Source organism: Myotis myotis, unplaced genomic scaffold (genome assembly GCF_014108235.1).
Source record: "Myotis myotis isolate mMyoMyo1 unplaced genomic scaffold, mMyoMyo1.p scaffold_m19_p_26, whole genome shotgun sequence".
Classification (NCBI taxonomy): domain Eukaryota; kingdom Metazoa; phylum Chordata; class Mammalia; order Chiroptera; family Vespertilionidae; genus Myotis; species Myotis myotis.
Window position 1 is genome coordinate 1840209 of NW_023416331.1, and position 19074 is coordinate 1859282.

General features: G+C 54.8%; 1 protein-coding gene and 1 non-coding gene across 4 annotated transcripts; one reads left to right on the forward strand and one right to left on the reverse strand.

Moving 5' to 3' along the window:
* Positions 1-1647: 1647 nt before the first annotated feature.
* Positions 1648-18619, reverse strand: ABCF1 (ATP binding cassette subfamily F member 1). Of its 3 annotated transcripts, none has more exons than XM_036356441.1 (26): positions 18462-18619; positions 11365-11411; positions 11120-11206; positions 10870-10996; positions 10698-10735; positions 10512-10619; positions 9804-9875; positions 9609-9725; positions 9395-9427; positions 8299-8397; positions 7955-8077; positions 7449-7549; positions 7269-7354; positions 6892-7031; positions 6663-6811; positions 6277-6360; positions 5966-6090; positions 5715-5827; positions 5412-5583; positions 5220-5294; positions 5058-5128; positions 2985-3017; positions 2731-2899; positions 2503-2567; positions 2352-2424; positions 1648-2248 (listed from the first exon to the last, which is right to left on the reverse strand). In XM_036356441.1, the coding sequence occupies exons 1-26, from the start codon at positions 18613-18615 to the stop codon at positions 2082-2084; spliced, it is 2628 nt and encodes an 875-aa protein (XP_036212334.1). In that variant the 5' UTR covers positions 18616-18619; the 3' UTR covers positions 1648-2081. The 3 variants fall into 3 exon arrangements, with proteins under 3 accessions (XP_036212334.1, XP_036212333.1, XP_036212335.1); XM_036356440.1 differs by having other exon boundaries at positions 10870-10999; XM_036356442.1 differs by lacking the exon at positions 9395-9427 and having other exon boundaries at positions 10870-10999.
* LOC118648926 lies at positions 9204-9327 on the forward strand. Its single transcript, XR_004965512.1, has one exon. It is a non-coding gene; the product is annotated as a small nucleolar RNA SNORA3/SNORA45 family (small nucleolar RNA).
* Positions 18620-19074: the final 455 nt, after the last annotated feature.

Sequence of the window (19074 nt, forward strand, 5' to 3'; positions counted from 1 at the left end):
TGCATGTTTGTCTTTTATTAGTGTAGATAGAACTTGCTTAGACCTGCTTTCTGATTTAGCTAAACTTCCTCCAGCCCAGGGAAGCACCCCAACTTCTCTTTTAGGTAATTGTCAGCAACACAACAGTAAATATCAACATGAAGCAGATTATTATTGTAGCTCAAGCAGGAAGAACAAAGGGTAAAATATTTAACTGCAGCAGTGTCTGACTATATTCTGTGCAGCAAGAAAAACTGAAGTCATTTTCAAACTCCATTTCTTCTTTTCAGTTGTCATTTCTAAACTTTCTAAATCTCCATTTTCCAGCTAATGAAAATAAAATAGGATTCCCTCAAGTCTCCTATCTACCTACTCCAGGACTTCTGTGAAGATCAAATGAGATGAGGCATGGGAAAACACTTCACAGACATTTGGTTAAGCTGTAAAATGTTTGCACCTGGCTATAAAGGAAGTCGTGTTCCTTGGCTGAAGAAACTCCAAGGCTAGTCACTAGGGAGAGGAAGCTGGGTGTTGCTACGTGATGTCTTTACCCAGTGCCCACGACTGTTTCTGGGCTGGGCTGTGGGCTGCATTTTGCGCCATGGGGTCTCGGTAGTGATGGCTACGATTTGGTGGGCTGTTGCTCCATGGTGGTGCGGCGGGGCCTGTGTCCCATTTGGGGTAAGCCGAGTGTTGGTTTGTTGGCAGCGCCAGGTCCCTGGTGCCATTTATTTTTAAGTGGCCAGTGCACATAATGGCAGCTCCTGCATTGAGCATCTGCCCCTGGTGGTCAGTGCACATCATAGCTACTGGTTGGACAGATGGACACTTAGCCTTTTATATATACAGATACTATATATATATATATGTATATATATATATATATATATATATATATATATATATATATATGAAGAAATAAAATATGTGCTCTTGTCCATTAGTGGTCAAAAACTTCACATGGCCTGGCTGATGTGGCTCAGTGGTTGAACCAGGTCACAGTTCAATTCCCAGTCAGGGCACATGCCAAAGTTGCAGGCTAGATCCCTGGAGGGGGGCGTGTGGGAGGTGGCCAATCAGTGACTCTCTCACTACCTAAAAATCACACCCACCACCTGCCATCTGCATTTTACTTTCCAAGCCTCCTCTCCATCCAAGGCTAAGGAGTGGCCATTCTAGTCATTTTCTCTCATTAGCTCCGTTCTGGTTCTCTTCCTTCTAAGCTTTAGGTATGCTCTTTTCCTAGGTTCCGAAAGGGCTCTGTTCCCTCATTATTCAAATCCTTATTCTTTTTTAAGGCCCACTCTCAAGTGATCCTGCCAATAATCAAGCTCCAGACAGCCTTTCTTTCTAGGAGCACACAGCCAGAACCAAGAGCTGCCTGCCCGCAACCGGCCCGTCACCACATGTGCTCACGTCTTCCCCTAACCGCATGAAGACATGCCTTCCCCACCCACATGCCCTCAACTCTACATGTTGGGGGACCTTGGACAGTGAGGCCTGAGTGTCCTAGGGTGGGGGAGGAGACGGCTCCTCACCCAGCCAGCACTGCCCCGGTGCAGTGAGACTGCACATGAGAGCCGTTAGTATTGGTGGGAAGTGAGGATACTAAGTGCTGCTAGGAAACGAAGTGAAGCAAGACCCACAGCCCCAGCCCCCACGACTCTGTGAACGGGCAGCAACACCTTCCTTTATTCCTCCCCATGGCACAGGGACATTCCAGGTCAGCAGCACTCTCCTGCCCCAGCCTGCACGCAGACAGGACGCAGGCCCCCCTCTCCCGAGCAGAGCTGCCACAGCCCTCTGCACGGTCACCAGGTCAGCATGGAATCCACGGAAAAAGCAGCACTGCCAGAGCCCAGGGCCACAGCCCCTCAGGTGGATGAGAGGCAGCTGAGGAACGAGGAGACTCGGGACCACTGGCCACAGAAGTCTGGCTGGACGAACCCATGATAACAAAGGTCACGTCACCTCTGCTGGTGCGGAGGGTGTCAGGCACAAGGCCACCTCATTTATATGAAGAAAAGCAAGCGGATGAGTCTTTCCGGAAAGGCAGCCAAGTGGCATCCTGGCCTGTGGAGCCCACGGGGAGCGAAGGAAGGTCATTCTCGGGGGCGGTTGACCATGACTTCCCCCAGGGCCTCCAGCACCTCCCGCTTGTAGTCCTCAAAGTCGCCGTCGATCTGGCTGACACTCTGCTCCTCCACCACCCACAGCTGGCAGCTGGTTTCTGTGATGAGCCGGGCGTCGTGGCTGACGACGATCACAGCTGTGAAGGAAGGGGCAGCAATCAGTGCGTGAAAGAAGGGAGCCGCGCGGAGGCCACCGCAGCTGGCCCCAGGGAAGGAGGGGAGCGCTCCGAGGGGACTCACCGCCCTTGTACTCGTTGATGGCCTCGCCCAGAGCGTCGATGGACTCGATGTCCAGGTTGTTGGTGGGCTCATCCTGTGGAGGAGGCATTCCTGACTGAGCGGCAGAACTCCCGCCTGCAATGCGCCCGCCCCTGCAGCCCGGCTCACTCACCAAGATCAGCACATCGGGCTCCCGACAGGCCAGCTCCGCAAACACGACTCGGGCTTTCTGCCCCCCTACAGCAGACAGAAAGGAGACCCTCACACCTCGGTCACCTCCCCTTCCTGCAGGTCCCTCAGGTGCGTGTTGAAGCCCCCTAGCCTCAGGCCTCCTTCCCTCTGGTCTAGCTACAGCCTCGGCTGGGGTGCTGAGAAGGCCTCCTCAGCCCCACGGCAGTACCGGAGAGTTTGCAGATCTGGATGGTGTGGGCATGGCTCTCGAGGCCGAAGCGGCCCAGGCACTTGCGGGCATCTTGGTAGGGCAGGTTGAAGGCCTGCTGCAGGTACTCAGTGGGCGTCTCCTCCATGTGCAGCTGCTCTGCATACTGCTGGTTGAAGAAGCCAATTTTCTGCCCCAAAGGAGAGGGAAGGGGTCAGAGAAGGTCCTGCTTCCTGTATCAGACTCTTATTCCCTAATTCCCCAAGACGACTTACCAGCCGGTGGTTCTTTCTCATTTCCCCCTGAGTCTGTAAGCAAAGAACAAGGGGTAAGACAGGAAGGAAAAAGGTGCTACAGGCCCACAGCCTGACTTTCTGAAGAGGAGACAAATATGACCCTGGGACGGGAACAGGCCGGTGCGAGCAGGAACACGGCCGTCCTCCCCAGGGTGATGTAGGCACACCAGACTCAGGCCAGGGGAATCGGCCACAGCTCAGGAGTGCCTCTTCCCTCCCAGTGGGTGTGCACACAGCCCCTTCTCAGGGCCCCAGGTCAGATAGGGATTAAGGACAAGTCGGGAAGATCTGAGGGGAAAGGGCCCTTGCAACACTTTCCTGGAGGGAGGACAGATGCCACCACCCATCTCAAGTTCCATAGGGCAGTGCAATGCTGAAGTCCCAAGGGCAATATATTTAGGAAAACTAAATTCACAGAGCTGCACGAAGAGGATGCTTGCTATGTACTGTCTTCAGTGAAAGCTGGAACAACCCTATGACTGAGATCAATCAGTTCTGGGGCTGGGATGCTGAGGAGGGCCTTCCCTCTGGTCTAGGTACAGCCTGGGGGCGGGATCTACGTAATTACTAGTAAAGAAAAATTCTTCATGTGTATTATCTGGAAACACCCCTACAAGCCCACCTGGTATGGCTCAGCTTGTTGGAGCACCATCCCATACACAAGGAGGTCACCAGTTTGATTCCCGGTCAGAGCACATGCTGGGTTGAGGACTTGATTGTGAGTGGGGGACATGCAGGAGGCAGCCCATAGATGTTGTGCTCTCACATCGATGTTTCTCTTTTCTCTCTCCCTTCCTCTCTCTAAAAATCAAAAAACTATTTTTTCTTTTTAAAAAAATATATTTTTATTGATTTCAGAGAGGAAGTTGAGAGGGAGAGAGAGAAACATCAGTGATGAGCCCTAGCTGGTTTGGCTCAGTGAACAGAGTGTCAGCCTATGGACTGAAGGGTCCCAGGTTTGATTTTGGTCAAGGGCATATACCCAGGTTGCAGGCTTGATCCCTAGTAGGGGGTGTGCAGGAGGCAGCCAATCAGTGATTCTCTGTCATCACTGATGTTTCTATCTCTCCCTCCCTCTTCCTTCCTCTCTGAAATCAATACAAATATATTAAAAACTAGAGGCCAGGTGCACAAATTCGTGCATGGGTGGGGGTCCCTTGGCCTGGGCAATTGAGGCCTATTGGGGGGCCAGCCGGCCAGGGAGAGGGACTGTGGAAGGCTGGTCTGTCACCGCCCCCTCTCCCAACTGGGGCCTGGGGGAAGGGGCCGAGGAAGGTTGGCCCGCTGGGGGAAGGGGCCATGGAAGCTTGGCCGTGGGAGCGCACTTACCACCAGGGGGCAGCTCCTGCATTGAGCGTCTGCCCTCTGGTGGTCAGTGCACATCATAGCGACTGGTTATATGATCACTTAGGCTTTTATATATAGATAAAACAGATTATAAATATTAAAAAAAAAAAAGTAAGAAACATCAATGATGAAAGAGAATTACTGATCGGCTGCTTCCTGCACACCCCCTACTAGGGATCGAGCCTGCAACCTGGGCACATGCCCTTGCCCAGAATCAAAACCTGGGACCCCTCAGTCCGCAGGCCAATGCTCTATCCACTAAGCCAAACCAGCTAGGGCAATAAGCTATTCTTTAAAATATAAATAAATAACCTGGCTACAGAACAACTCATGTGATAGTCCATTTTTGTTAAAAAAAAAACAACAAAAACAAAAAGGGTATGCACATTTGCAAAAGTAAAAAGGAGAAAGCTATCTATCAAACTTAACATTGATTATCTCTAGATTTCTCTTTGGCTCATGCCATTCAAATCATTCTGTAAGTAACGTATTTCCTGTTTAATCAAAGCACACGGGCTCCCAGCTCCAGCTCCCGTCCTCCTGGCTACCCTCCCTGAACGGATCTAAGCCGCTCCCTGCAGCCCCGCAGGGACAGGAGCCCTCTCCAGTTCTGTATTTCCCTCTGCCCCACAGGCTCCCAGCTCCAGCCTCGGGAACTGCTGCCACTCAGCACCCCGCCGTCCTCCAAGGCGCTGCAGGACCCACCGGCGTCAGCTTGCCCGTCAGCAGCAGGAGCAGGGTGCTCTTCCCCACGCCGTTGGGACCCACGATGCAGACTGCCGGAAGCAAGGCAGGTGGTCAGAGAGGCCCCACTCCCTCTCCCTGGGCCCCTGCTTTGCCTCCTCTGGCCACCCAACACCAACTCACTTCTTGAGTCCATGTCGATGCCAAAATCCAGGTTCTTAAAGAGTGGTTTCTGCCCCTCATAGCCAAACGTCACACCTGAGAGCCAGGAAAGGAAGCAGCTTCTTTTCTTTCCCGTTACCCTTCAGGGCCCTGTGTCCCGGCCCTGGAGGACGGGTGCCCGCGCTCCCACCCACGCTGCCGGGCTGAGGCTACCGTGCAGGCCCAGCACGGGAGGGCTGAGCGGCGGGGGGTCGGGGAACGTGAAGCGCACAGTGTACTCCTTGGGGCGCTTCAGGAGCTCGGGGGCCTCCTGCGATTCCTCGTCCTGGTTTTTTCGTCGGCATTTCTGCTGCTTCCGAGTCAGGGCTTCCTTTGTTTGCTTTTCCTGCAGAAAAAAGGGAAAGGGAGAAACCCTCACCTGCACAGTGGCCCCTGAAATGCAGGTTGGTGTCCGAGTGTCTCTTTGTCCACTCTCCTGAGGAGAGCCCCCATCGCAGGAGCCCCCCGCGTGCTCACCGCCTGCTTGGTGGACTTGCCGCCCGCCTTCAGCTCCTTCAGCTTCTTCTCCTGCTTCTCATACTGCTTCAGCAGCTCCTTCTGCTTTTGCTGGTACATCTTCTTGAAGGTCACTGGGCAGAGCGGATGGACATCAGTGGGTGCCCCTCTCCCAGCCACCGAGGGGGTAATCAGGACTGAGGGTGATGGGACTGACGGCGTCCATGCCCAGATTCTGAGGCCCAGCTCCTCACCATGGTGAGCCCACTTACTGTAATTGCCCCTGTAGTAGTGGAGCCGCTGGGCGTCGAGGTGGATGATGTCAGTGCAGACGTCATCCAGGAAGCCCTGGTCATGGGAGACGATGAGCAACGTCTTCCGCCAGCCCTGCAGGTAGCTGGGTTTTAGAGCAGAGTGTGGAAAGGTCACAATGGTCACGTCAGGGTTCAGCTGGGCAGCAGACAGGTGGGGGCTAGGGAGGGGGGCCGGCTGGACCAGGCACCAAGGGCAGATGGGGAGAGCTAGAGGAGGAGGCAGCGTGGCACTGCCGGGCCGAGGCCGGAGGCCAGGGCGACGGACGCACTTGTTGAGCCAGATGACGGCGTTGAGGTCCAGGTGGTTGGTGGGCTCGTCCAGCAGCAGCAGCGTGGGCTCCATGAACAGCGCCCTGGGGGGGTAGCCAAGGGCAGGGTCAGAGCAGAGGCCTTGCTCAGAGGACCCCAGAGCAGCCCCAGTAGGTGGAGCCCGAGACCATGAACTTCCTTCCCAATTTCTCCTCAGAGGAGCTCCTGTGCAGAAGACATCAATAACGTCCCCCAGGGAGAGACATGAGGAGCCTGGGGCCCAACACCACCAAGGAGGGGAGAGCAGCCAGCCCTGAACCTCCCTGCTGGCCTTGGCAGGATGGGAAGAAGGGAAAGGGCCTGGTGTTTGAGGCTGAAGGGAGGGCAGTTGGTGGGCAGCCCCCACCTGGCCAGGGAGACACGCATGCGCCAGCCTCCCGAGAACTTCTGTGTGGGCCGATTCTGCATTTCAGGATCGAACCCCAGACCAGCCAGGATCCGCCGGGCTTTGGCCTCTGCGGCTGCCGCGCCAGTAGCCCTCAGTTCCTCATACACCTGGGAGAGGGAGAAGAGGTCACAGGCCGAGGTCACAGGAACCCTGAGGGCTCAGCCTGTGAGCCTGCCGAGTCCTCTACCTTCTCCAGCCGCTCAGCTGCTGTGTCGTCGCCCTGCTCCAGCTGAGCCTGAAGCTGTCGCTCCTCCTCCAGCAGCTTCAATCGCTTGGTGTCGGCTCGAAGAACAGCCTGCACTGCGGGTGTTTCATCCGCTACCACCTCTGGGAGTGGGGAGGACAGTCAGGCCACCCCGGGGTCAGGGTCCTATGCCCCCTGCCCTTCAGCACTATTTCTGGTTTGCCTGATCCTGCCCAGCTCTATGTGCCTGTTCCGAATGAAACGCCCTGTGTCCCACACTTCCCCCTGCTGTAACATCACTTCCCAGGTTCCCCACATGACGTTCCCAAGCCCCCTTCCTAACGGCTCCTCTCCCGGCGCCCGGAGCCCCGCAGCCTCACCCTGCTCACAGAGCAGCACATCGATGTTGGGGGGGATGCTCAAGGCGCGGTTGGCAATGTGCTTGAGGAGAGTGGTCTTGCCCTTGCTGGGGATGAGAAATCGGGACCAAGCTGCACTGAGAAATCCTTCTCTTCCTTCCAGCCTCGCCCTCTCTGCCCCCCAGCCCCTCCTCTCCTCACCCGTTGGGCCCCACTAGCCCATAGCGGCGGCCGGCCACTATGTACAGGTCTGCGTTGACGAACAGCTCCTTGCCGTGGGCAGAGATGCTGAACTTCTCCAGCTGTGGCCACCAGGGCAGCGGTGCAGAGGGAAGGAATGGGCACAATGAGGCTCTCCCCCCAGCTGGTGGCTACAGCCTCTCCCTGCAGGGGGACCCCTGGCAAGTCCAGGCCTCCAGCACAGCCCCTCCTACCTTGTAGGGCCTCTCCCTGTCCACTGCCTCTAACAGCTCGTGCACACCCTATGCGTCCAGCCTGTCCCACAACTTCCCTCCAAGGGTGGGCCCTCTACTTCTACTGATTTTTTTATCTTCTCACTCAAGATGCAGAACTCCAGGTGTGGAAACCGCCTCCAAGCATTCCCACCGTGGACAAGCCCCGCACACCCACGCACACACCCACGTCCCTGGCTGCTGGGCCATGCCGCAGAGAACAGGCACTTCCCTGCGCGGGGAAAGACACCCCACCTTGATGTCAGACGCATTCTCTAGCATGGCCTGGCGAGAGGACACCTCTGCTTGCGACACGGAGAAGTCATTCTCAGCAGCGTTGGCGGCCTTTAACGACGCCACCTGGCGCTCATACTCCATCTGAGGAGGAGGGGCAACCACTGTCGCCAGCTCAGCGCCGCCACCACGATCCCACCCAGGTCCCCAGACACCGCCAGAGCCCCCACTCCCCTCACTCTGCGTGTTCTGCCTGAGGCAGCACTCAGAGCTCTCCTCTTGTCCCCACAGTCACAGGCCCTCTAGCTGAAGCTTAAAAATATCAAATGTTCCTACCTTTTCCCACTAGGAATCCAAGGACTTACCTGTTTCTTCAGCTTTTTCTTCTCTTTTTTGCTAAGGTGGGCATAGGGATCATTGGCCTTAGACTCCCCTTCTTCCTCCTCTCCTTCCTCCTCGGAACCCTGTGAGAACCAGGAAGTGGTAAAACACCAGGGCCCCTTCTAGAGCTCGCCTACGCCGTCTCCGTCAGCTCTTCCCCTCTGCGGACACTGTGGCGGCCTCTCGCACCCACCCGGTCTCCTCCGTCCATTTCTGCCACCACGCATGGGGCCCGGCACCAGCGGAGGATCCAGGAAACTGCCTGTGCTCCTGCACCCCGAGCTGCCAGCACCACGTGACTGGGTCCCTCTCCTCACGCACCAGGTGTTATTGGAGCGCACACAGTGACATGCAGAGAAGGGGTCCGGAAGCCCTAGCCACAGGCGCTAAGGGTGCAGCAAGCCAGGACAGGAGGCACGGGGCATACAGGGCCTGCGGAGACCATGGACTCCTGCGTCCCATGCGGATGAGGTAACTGAGAACCGAGGAGGGAAGATGTACTCAAGGCCACACACACAGACCGTCTGAATCCAATGCCAGGTCTCTTCCTCTCTGGATCAGGGGCTGCAATCTGTGGCCCATGGGCCCAATCAGACCCAAGGCCTGTTTCTATATGGCCCTGAGGTAAGCATGGTTTAGCCCGGCCGGTGTGGCTCGGTGGTTGAGTGTTGACCTATGAACCAGGTCACCAGTTCAATTCCTGGTCAGGCACATGCCCGGCTTGAGGGCTCAGCCCCGGTCGGAACTGCACAGGGGCAGGGTGGGAGCTGATCAATGTCTCTCTCTCTTATCTATCACTCTGAAAATCAATAAAAACGTATTTTAAAAAAAGAATGGCTTTTACATATTCAAAAATACTTTTACATATCTGTTTTTAAAAAAGGAGGAACCCGAGACTAGTCCCATCTTGACAGCTGCTGTCTGGTGTGCTAGGGCTCTCGGGAAGAACCTGCGGGTCTCGATTCACTGGCGAGGGCAGGAAGTGCCCGGCGGGGCTCAGATCAGAAACACAGGCTTCCCAGCTCCTAGACAGAATGAGCTGTCTGTCATCTTTCCTCATACTCATTAGGGAGCTGGTACCTGCCATAGTGTGTTATAACCATTTTCTCTCTTCTAAAAAAAGAAAAAAAGAAAAAGAAATAAAAAAGGAAGAAGAATATACATCAGAGATTGTATGTGGCCTGCAAAGCCAGAAATATTGCTATGTGCCAACTCCTTTACAGAAGTCTGCCCACTCCCGCGGGGTGTAGTGCCAGCACCCAGACCCCGGCCGCCTCCACATGGGAACACTCACCTGCTCTGCTTTCTTGGCCTTCTCCTTCCCTTGCTTGGATGGCTCTTTTTCTTTTGTTAGTGTTTCTTCTCCATCCTCTTCACCTTCATTGTCCAGAGCGAAAAATTTATTCTGAGGCTAACAGAGAAGAGACAGGCTGATGAAATGCTCCAAGTCTTGAGACCAGCACCTTCTCCTGCCGACTTCCTCCCTCACCTTGGCTTTCCCTGTTGACTTCTCTTCCTTTCCCCTGGTGCCCTTGAGTCCTGGTTGTTCCTCAGATACAGCCTGGAGAGGACATGGAGATGAGACAGACAGACAGACAGACAGGCAGGCAGACACACACACGCTGATTTGCTACCTTGTTGCTTAACAAGCATTTCTCGGGATCTAGGATGAGGAGTCACTGCGCTGAGTGGGACTAGGGAGAAAGTGAGACCCAGAACAGCCCCCACCTCCAATGGGAGATTAGAGAGTAAAGAGAAGACGAGAGCATTGGCCTGCGAGCCACAGGAGCGGTGGCAGCCGCGCTGGAGGGCTTCCTCGCGGGCACACGCGAGAGGTGACGGAGGGGCTGGAGGAGAGTCCCGGGAAGACAGAGTACAGGGCACAGAGCAAAGGCCACACAGTCGGCTGGAAGCCAAGTGCAGTCAGGCCCTCTGAAAGGTCCGCACACGGAAGACTCCCAAATGGAAGAGCAAAGATTTGAAGGCCTTTGTTTCAGATCTTGACTTTGAAAGCAACAGAATCACTGTAGACTTCCAAGTTATAAAAAGAGTATTTTAAAAAGCTGCATTTGATAGTTTAAGCAAGACAGACTAGAAGTGCTAGCCCAGGAGCAGGAAATCAAGCCAGCGAATTGGCCCACCACGGCCAGAAGGTGCTCCGCGGGGCGGGCGCACCTGGCAGGGCCATCACTTTCACCTTATTGATCCGATTTTTCTCCGGCTTGGCAGGCTTAGGAGGGTGTTTTTCTTCCTCCTCCTCTTCCTCACTCTGATCCTGAATCAGGGCTGCAAAAGCATTGCCTCCCTGGGCATGAAAGGGCAGAGAAGTCAGTGGATGATCGAGACTGCGCACCCGAGGCCTGCTTACCATGCAATGGCTTACCTTGGTTTCCTTCCCTCCTCGGGATTTCAGGGCAGGTACTGAAATGACAAACAAGATCAGGCAGGAAAGAGAATGATGATTCTGGCTCTTCAATCTAAAACAACTCATAGATGAAGGGATGAGGCACACCCTCACCCTGGCTCAGGGCTGCAGGCCCCACTCCCATCATTACCCTCTCCCTCCTCGTCACTGGCGGGCACCGAGAGCTTCTGCAGGCGCTCCAGCAGTTCCTTCTCTTCGCCATCATCATCCACATCCTTCTTCCTCCGGCCTTTTCGGGTATCTCGTTTTTTTTTTTGCTGCTGAAAGCAGAGAGTGAGAAGAGTCTGAGGCGCAGGTCCCTATCGTCCCTCTGCCTCAGAGTCCCATCACCGGCTGCACCCACGTGGTGGCGAGGCCTGGTGGGCCCCCAACACTTGTACCTGCTGCTGCTGCTGCTGCTCCTTCTCCTTGCGCACTTTCTCTTCTTCCCCAGCCTGTTTATCTTCTACTGCCAGCTCTTCAAAGAACTAGCAAGAGTTCAGGTACAGGTCAGCATGGCTCAGATGACCCAGCCCTCCCTCCCACCCACGCCTGCTTCCTCTCTTGACAGGCTTTCTCCCCAGACCTCCCAATACCTTCACATGGAAACACTTAATCAAGTTCATCCTCAACCCCATTTCCTCACCGTCTTTTTGTTCTTCTTGTCCTTCTTCCCTTTCTTCACCACTCTGTCTAGGAGGTGAAGCAGACATTGTGAATGCTCCCCTGCAAAGCCCTCAGATGGCCTCCACCCCTTTCACTGTGTTTCTAGCTCACCTATCATTCTCTACACATGTGCACTGTCCCACGCCACAGACATAGGTGGCTGGTCTAGGGCGGCATTGGGAGGGAGGAAGCAGAATTCGGAGGGTGAAGGTAGAGATGGGAAGGGAGACAGAGCAGTTCCAAATGACTCCTATGTTTGTAGCTAGCAAAACTGGGCTCCTAGTGCCACTCATTAACTTGAGGTTTAATGAAAAGAGAAGGTCCCCTCTTCCCACCCCTGCCACCCAAGGCAGAACAAAGAGCCATGAATTCAACTGGGATATGGTGTCTGTGAGACGTGCAGCCACACAGAGATGGTTCTTTAAGGAAATGAACTCCAAGCATTCTAGCCCAAATCACAGTGTTACACTCAGCAGTCCTTCACCACAGCCACCGGCGGTGCTCCCAGGGCACAAAGCGGGGCGTCAATGGAAGTTTACTGACTGAACGACGTCCAGTCTTCCCTTCTGTCCATCCTGGCTCCCCTGAACTATGTCTACCTCCCCATTCCCTTCCACCGTCAGACCAGAAGGCAACCAGCAGCTTCATGATTTCTCTTCATGTCTAGGTCTGTCCACCATCATATTCCCTCCAAACCATTCCCTCCTATCCAAAAGCACTCCTGTAATCACTTAGCTTAAAAAAAAAAAAAAAAAGCCACCAAAACAAACAAAAACCACGAATGGCTTTCTGCTATAACAGTAAGTACTGCTCAGACCAGAAGCCCATGTGACCCACAGCAATTACTTCCCGAGGAAATTTCAGTGCGCATCTACTACGCCTAAAACTGGTGACTGATGAGGACAGTCCCTTCCGACTAAGAGGGCCTGTCCCACCTTCTCTGTACAGCTGTTTCCCTATGTTCTGGACAGTGGCTTCTCCTGGCTCCTTGATTTAGCCCCAGGCATGGAAGTCCTCCATCCAGAACACATTTCACAATCTGGCCTCTGCACGGGGTGACTGGTGTGGAGTTGCAAAGATGCACAGGAGAAACAATGAAAGGCTGTATATGCTACTAGAGGCCCGGTGCACAAATCTGTGCACCAGTGGGGCCCCTCTGCCTGGCCTGCGGGATCAGGCCAAAACCGGCTCCCCTACCGAAACAGGCTCTCTGACATCCCGAGGGGTCCTGGATTGCGAGAGGGCGCAGGTCAGGCTGAGGGACCCCACCGGTGCATGATCAGGGCTGGGGAGGGACATAGGAGGTTCCCAGCCGGGGAGGGACCGTGGGAGGGCTTGTCTGGCCCATCTCACTCAGTCCCGTTTGGCCACACCCCAGCAGCAAGCTCACCTACTGGTCAGAGCATCTTCCCCCTGGTGGTCAGTGCACATTATAACAAGCGGTTGAGCAGCCTTAGCATATCATTATAACGCTTTTTTTTTTTAAATATATTTTATTGATTTTTTACAGAGAGGAAGGGAGAGAGATAGAAAGCTAGAAACATCGATGAGAGAGAACCATCGATCAGCTGCCTCCTGCACATCTCCCACCGGGGATATGCCCGCAACCCAGGCACATGCCCCCGACCGGAACCGAACCCGGGACCTCTCAGTCCGCAGGCCGACGCTCCATCCACTGAGCCAAACCGGTTTCGGCTATAACGCTTTTTTTAAAAATATATATTTTATTGATTTTTTACAGAGAGGAAGGGAGAGGGATACAGAGTTAGAAACATCAATGAGAGAGAAACATCGATTCAGCTGCCTCTTGCATGCCCCCTATTGGGGATGTGCCCGCAACCCAGGTACATGCCCTTAACCAGAATCGAACCTGGGACCCTTCAGTCCGCAGGCCGAAACTCTATCTGCTGAGCCAAACCGGTTAGGGCTATCATATTACGCTTTGATTGGTTGAACAGACAACTGGACACTTAGCATATTAGGCTTTTATTATATAGGACTAGAGGCCCAGTGAACAAAAATTTGTGCACTCGGGGGGGAAGGGGAAGTCCCTCAGCCTGGCCTGTGCCCTCTCGCAGTCTGGGACCCCTCGGGAGATAATGACCTGCTGGCTTAGGCCTGCTCCCAGGTGGCAGAGGGCAGGCCCAATCCCTACGTGCAGCCCCTGGTCGGGTTCAGAGCAGGGCCGATTGGGGAGTTGGGGCGCCGCCCCCTGTCATGCACAGAGCAGGGCGGATTGGGAGGTTGCAATGCCACCCTCAATCATGCTCAGGGTAGGGCCGATTGGGGGGTTGGGGCACCGCCCCCTGTCACACTCAAGGCAGGGTCGATAGGGAGGTTCTGGCGCCACCCCCTGTCATGCACAGAGCAGGGCCAATCAGGGGATTGGGGCGCTGCCCCCTATCACGCACAGACCAGGGTCCATCAGGGGGGTTGGGGAGCTCCCCCCTGTCATGCACAGAGCAGGGTCGATCAGGGGGTTGGGGAGCTCCCCCCTGTCACGCACAGACCAGGGCCCATCAGGGGGGTTGGGGAGCTCCCCTGTCATGCACAGAGCAGGGTCAATCAGGGGGTTGGGGAGCTCCCCCCTGTCACGCACAGAGCAGGGCCCATCAGGGGGTTGAGGAGCTCCCCCCTGTCACTTACAGAGTTGGGGTGATAGGGGAGTTGGGGCACCGGCCCCTGTCACACACAGAGCAGGGCGGATCAGGGGGTTAGGGCGCCGCCCTCTATCACCCACAGAGCAGGGCCGATCAGGGGGTTGGGGCGCTGCCACTGTCACACTCAGGGCAGGGCCGATGGGGGGGTTATGGCTCTACCCCATCACACACAGAATAGGGCCCGTGGGAGGGGGGGGCGTTGGGGAGCCGCCCTCTATCACCCACAGAGCAGGGCCGATCAGGGGGTTGGGGTGCCGCCACTGTCACACTCAAGGCAGGGCCAATGGGGAGGTTATGGCTCTACCCCGTCACACACAGAGCAGGGCCCGTGGGGGGGGATGGGGGGGTTTGGGGCGCTGCACCCTGTCACACACAGAGCTGCAGGGCGATCAGGAGGTTGGGGAGCTCCCTGTATCAGGCACAGAGCAGGGCTGATCAGGAGGTTGGGGTGCCTTCCCCTGTCACGAACAGAGCAGGGCCGATAGGGAGGTTGTGGCCCCGCCCCCTGTCACACACAGAGCCGCAGGGCGATCAGGGGGTTTGGGCGCTGCCCCGTCACGCTGATCCCGGTGTCAGGAGGCCTCGCGGCTCTGCTGATCCCGGTGCTGGGAGGCATATTACCCTTTTACTATATAGGATAGAGGCCTGGTGCATGTGTGGGGGCCAGCTGGTTTGCCCTGAAGGGTGTCCTGGATCAGGGTGGGGGTCCCCACTGGGGTGCCTGGCCAGCCTGGGTGAGGGGATGATGGCTGTCTGCAGCTGGTCACACACCCTTCAGGGTGGGGGTTTCCACTGGGGTGCCTGGCCAGTCTGGGTGAGGGGCTGAGGGCTGTTTTCAGGCTGGCGGGTGATGGAAGCTCCCAACCGCTCCTTTTTTTCTTTTTTTTTTATTCTGGGCCAGCTTTAGCTCTGAGGCTCCAGCTCTTAGGCCTCCGCTCCTGAAAGCAGGTATCTGGTTTGTTTCGGTTCTATAATCGAAACTCTGTATCAACTCCAGCTCTGAGATCCTGGGCTCGCTGAAAGCAGGTTTCTGGGGTTTTGTTTAGCTTCTATATTCGTTACAATGTTTCTTAAACTGCAGGCTCAGAGGCCAGCAAGGCAGGAGGGGAACGTTGGAGTCCTCCGTCACTGAAGCAAGCAAGCCTCATGTTAGTTTCAAGCTGCCTGGCTGCTGGCCGCCATCTTGGCTGGCAGTTAATTTGCATATCTCGCTGATTAGCCAATGGGAAGGGTAGCGGTCGTACGCCAATTACCATGTTTCTCTTTTATTAGATAGGATTCCAAGGAGCTTAATCCTAAAGATATGATGAAGGAGGATCCATTGAAGTACAGGAGAAGGAAAGACATGATCAGCTCACTTTGGCAGTATCTAGGAGTGACAAATCCCAGATGCTATTTTCTCCCCAAGGACTAACCCAACAGTCCCACCTCTCCTTTTAAATCTCTTGTAAACATCACTCTGATCCTCCTGGCTACAGGGAGAGGAAAAGCCTTGCACAGTTTCAATGGTGAGAAAGTATACATCACCAAGGACAGAATAAGGCTAAGTGTGGCTAAAGCTGTTATCTTCCCTCTCTCTGCCTAGAGGCTCCTTCCCTTTACACATCACTCAAATGCTCCTAGCTTCACAAATAAAACTCTACTTAATCTTCCAATCCTCTTCCAATCACTGTTTTCTATCCTGTCTTCTGAAAAGCACAGTCCATACCACTTCCTTGTCTCCCATTCCTTTTCAAACACTGCAATCTGCTTTGGATATCACCTCCGAATGAGACTTCTGACAAAGCTGCTACTTTCTCCTTAATTGCTCAACCCCAAAAGTACATTTTTAGTCCGGATTTGCTTGACTTCTCTGCAACATTCCATGCTACCTACCTTTTACTTCTCTCCCCTCATTATTTAATGACAGGAATCCTTCTTGCTCCTGGTTTGCCTCTCTGTTATCTCCCCAGCCTCCTATCCCTATTTCCCTTAATTGTTGAGATTCTTTTGGATCTCCACCTCTTGCCCTTTTTTGCTTCAATCTGCATACATTTCCAACACTCCAACCATGCTCGCCTGTATCTTCCCTTTTAGCATAGATCTCTCTCCCCTGCCATCTTCTCTTAGAAAGTCCACTCTAGAGCCCATACTACTTTTCATTAATACTCTACTCCCCACTGAGGTGCTTATCAGCCAGTTTCCAGCTCTGGTCAATGCCATTTCTGCAATAACTTTTCAGTCTTCACCGCCCTGGCTTACTCTCTTACCACGTCTCATCTGGGCCATAGCGAGAAGCTGCAAAGTCTCCCTGCCTCCACTCGCCACCCCTTCACGCTCTTCTCCACTGCTCAGTGTTGCCAGGGTGAACTGACTGTATCTTTCCTTATGCGCTTCAATAGGTCCACCTTCTTAATGTCTTTAGGGTTAAACTCCTCAGAATAGCATACAAAGCCTTTCATTACCTGTATCCTGCACATCTTTCCAACTCCATTGTTCACCCAGTCGTGGGAACCAGCTTTGCACACACATCTTCCTCTGCTTGGAATACTCTTCCCCTGACAAACTCATACTGATCCTCTAAGAATGGAACTTCGCTCACACACTCCGGGGGCCTTTGCTGACACTCCCAGCACCTGTCTGAGTAGGTGCCTCTTCTCCCTTCCCAGCCCTGCAGCATTCCCAAGCTCACTCAGAAACAGTCAACCACTGTCCGATCCATGCTCTGTCCCCTCCACTGGACTGGCTGCCCCTTCAAAGCAAGGCTTCTTTTTTAAAAATTATTATTACTTTTTTATTGTTGATAGTATTACAGATATCTCCATCCCCTCCTTTTCTCCCCTCCCAACCCTTACACCCCCCCCCCCCCCCCCCCGCCAAGGTCTTCACTAACTTGTCTTTGTTGTTGTTAATCCTCATACAAGAATATTTTTCCCATTGATTTTTAGAGAGTGGAAAGGAGGTAGGGAGGGGGAGAGAGAGAGACAGGCACATTGATTGGTTGCCTTCCACATGTGCCCCAATCCGGTTAGGAACCGAACCTGTGACCTTTCACTACACAAGCCAATGCTCTAATCACTGAGACACACCAGCCAGGCCAGCAAGGCTTATCTTTTACTAGAGGCCTGGTGCACGTGGCCTGTGGGGATCACGCTGAAACCAGCCCTGTGGGGGTCCCTCAGCCTGGCCTGGGGGGATTGGGCCAAAACCAGCAGTCCGACATCCCCCAAGGGGTCCCAGATTGTGAGAGGGTGCAGGCCAGGCCGAGGGACCCCACCAGTGCACCAGGCCTCTAGCATACATGTAAGAACTTTGGTTAATCTCTTCCTGCCCTGCCCCCTCCCCTGAGATTCATCAGTCTGTTCCATGTTTCCATGCCTGTGTGTTGAGTGTTTGCCCCCCTGGTGGTCAGTGCATGTCATAGCTACCAGTCAAATGGTCCAACAGTCTGACACTTAGCATATTAGCCTTTTATATATATACCAGAGGCCCGGTGCATTAAATTTCATGCACTGGGGGGTATCCCTCAGCCCCGCCTGCGCCCACTTGCAGTCCGGGACCCCTTGGGGGATGTCCACCGGCTTAGGGGAGTGGCCTAAGCCATCAGCCGTGAGCCTGGCTTTTGGCTGAGTGGTGCTCACCCTGTGGGAGCACACTGACCTCCAGAGGGCAGCTTCTGTGTTGTGCGCCTGTCCCCTGGTGGTCAGTGTGCATCATAGCGACCTGTCATTCTGCCATTCGGTCTACTTTCATACTAGGGTTTTATTATATAGGACATAGATATAGATTACTACATTCCCAGCTCCTCTGCACAGTACCAGGTATACAGTAGGCATCCAATAATGCTTGTAAAACGAATCACTGTGTACCTACTGCGATGATTTGTGTCCATTTTACCTCCCCCTTGAAGTGTCCTCCAGCCTGGGAGGATGTCTTTTATATTTTTTCCTCCCCTCTCCAAACTACAGTATATATAGTACTTAATTAAAGGCAGGTGTTCAACAAACACTCGCTGTTTCCAAGTAAACCTGAACCCCCCATTCCAACACCAGCACCTTCACTCGGGCGCCTTATGAAAGAGCCAGGAAGGAGCCCTCCCCCAGAGGAGCTGTGCCTGCGGTCGTGCGGGCGGCGGCGGGAGGCCCAGGCCAGCTTATCTGTCTGCGAGGTGTACGGCGTGGTGCGGAGGGCTTTCTCATTCCTCCCCTCTCTCCCTCGGTTCCATATGCTCCTCCTCCTCTCTTACCCTGTCCCACTTAAGCTCGTGCGCAACGCGCGTCACCTTTCCCGTCGCCTCCACCCCAAACCCGCCGCCGCCGGGGCAAACGTCTCCGCCCCATGCACGCACGCGCAGTAGCCCGCAGGGCCCGGTGCGGCCGCGACCCTCTCCTAAAGCACTCTTCTCTCCTCTCGCTGCCTCCCGGCCCACGAGCCTCACCTGCGGCGCTCGTGCCCTCTCCGTCCCCGATCCACTCGGGTTCCGGCGGCTGCTGCTTGGGACCCTTCGGCATCGCGGAGGCAGTTATGGTTACTCTGGCGGCGCCGGTGCTATTTCCGCTTCCGGTAGCGTGGTTCTCTGAACAGAGGAGCATCTCCACGCCGACCCCGCCCCCGGGCGGCGCACGTACGCGCCTTAGCGTCCTCTTGGGGGCGTGTCTGCGACTATGGGGGCGTGGCCTGCGGGGCGGGCGTGGTCTGCGGGCTCCGACCTTGGCAGAGCGTTTTTGAAGGTCTGGGAAGCCACGCTCCGGGGCTCCCTGACGCCGCATCGCTAATTTCCGACTAGTAGGAAGGAAGGCCTGGACGCACCTTTTTTAAAAGAGTGGCTGCTGCTTACGACCAGCCCCTTACGTCTGCGTAGGGACAGAAAGGCGCAGTCCGCCTTCCGAGGCTTGTCGGTCTGGTGTTGAGGTGCCCACTCCAAGCCTAACATGGTGCGGTGGAGCTTAAGCCCCCCTTTTTTGGTAAAAGCTGTCCTAGGTTAGTATACAATAGAATGCACATACAGTAAATTGGCAGACAAACTGCAAAGCGTCCCCGTTAGTAAGTTC

Coding starts and splice junctions, on each gene's coding strand:
- ABCF1 (XM_036356440.1), bottom strand. CDS start 18,615: ATGCTCCTCTGTTCAGAGAACCACGCTACCGGAAGCGGAAATAGCACC. Junction 5,828..5,965: donor CTACTACAGGGGCAATTACA/GTAAGTGGGCTC, acceptor CGCTCTGCCCAG/TGACCTTCAAGAAGATGTAC. Junction 5,129..5,219: donor CATCGACATGGACTCAAGAA/GTGAGTTGGTGT, acceptor TGCTTCCGGCAG/TCTGCATCGTGGGTCCCAAC.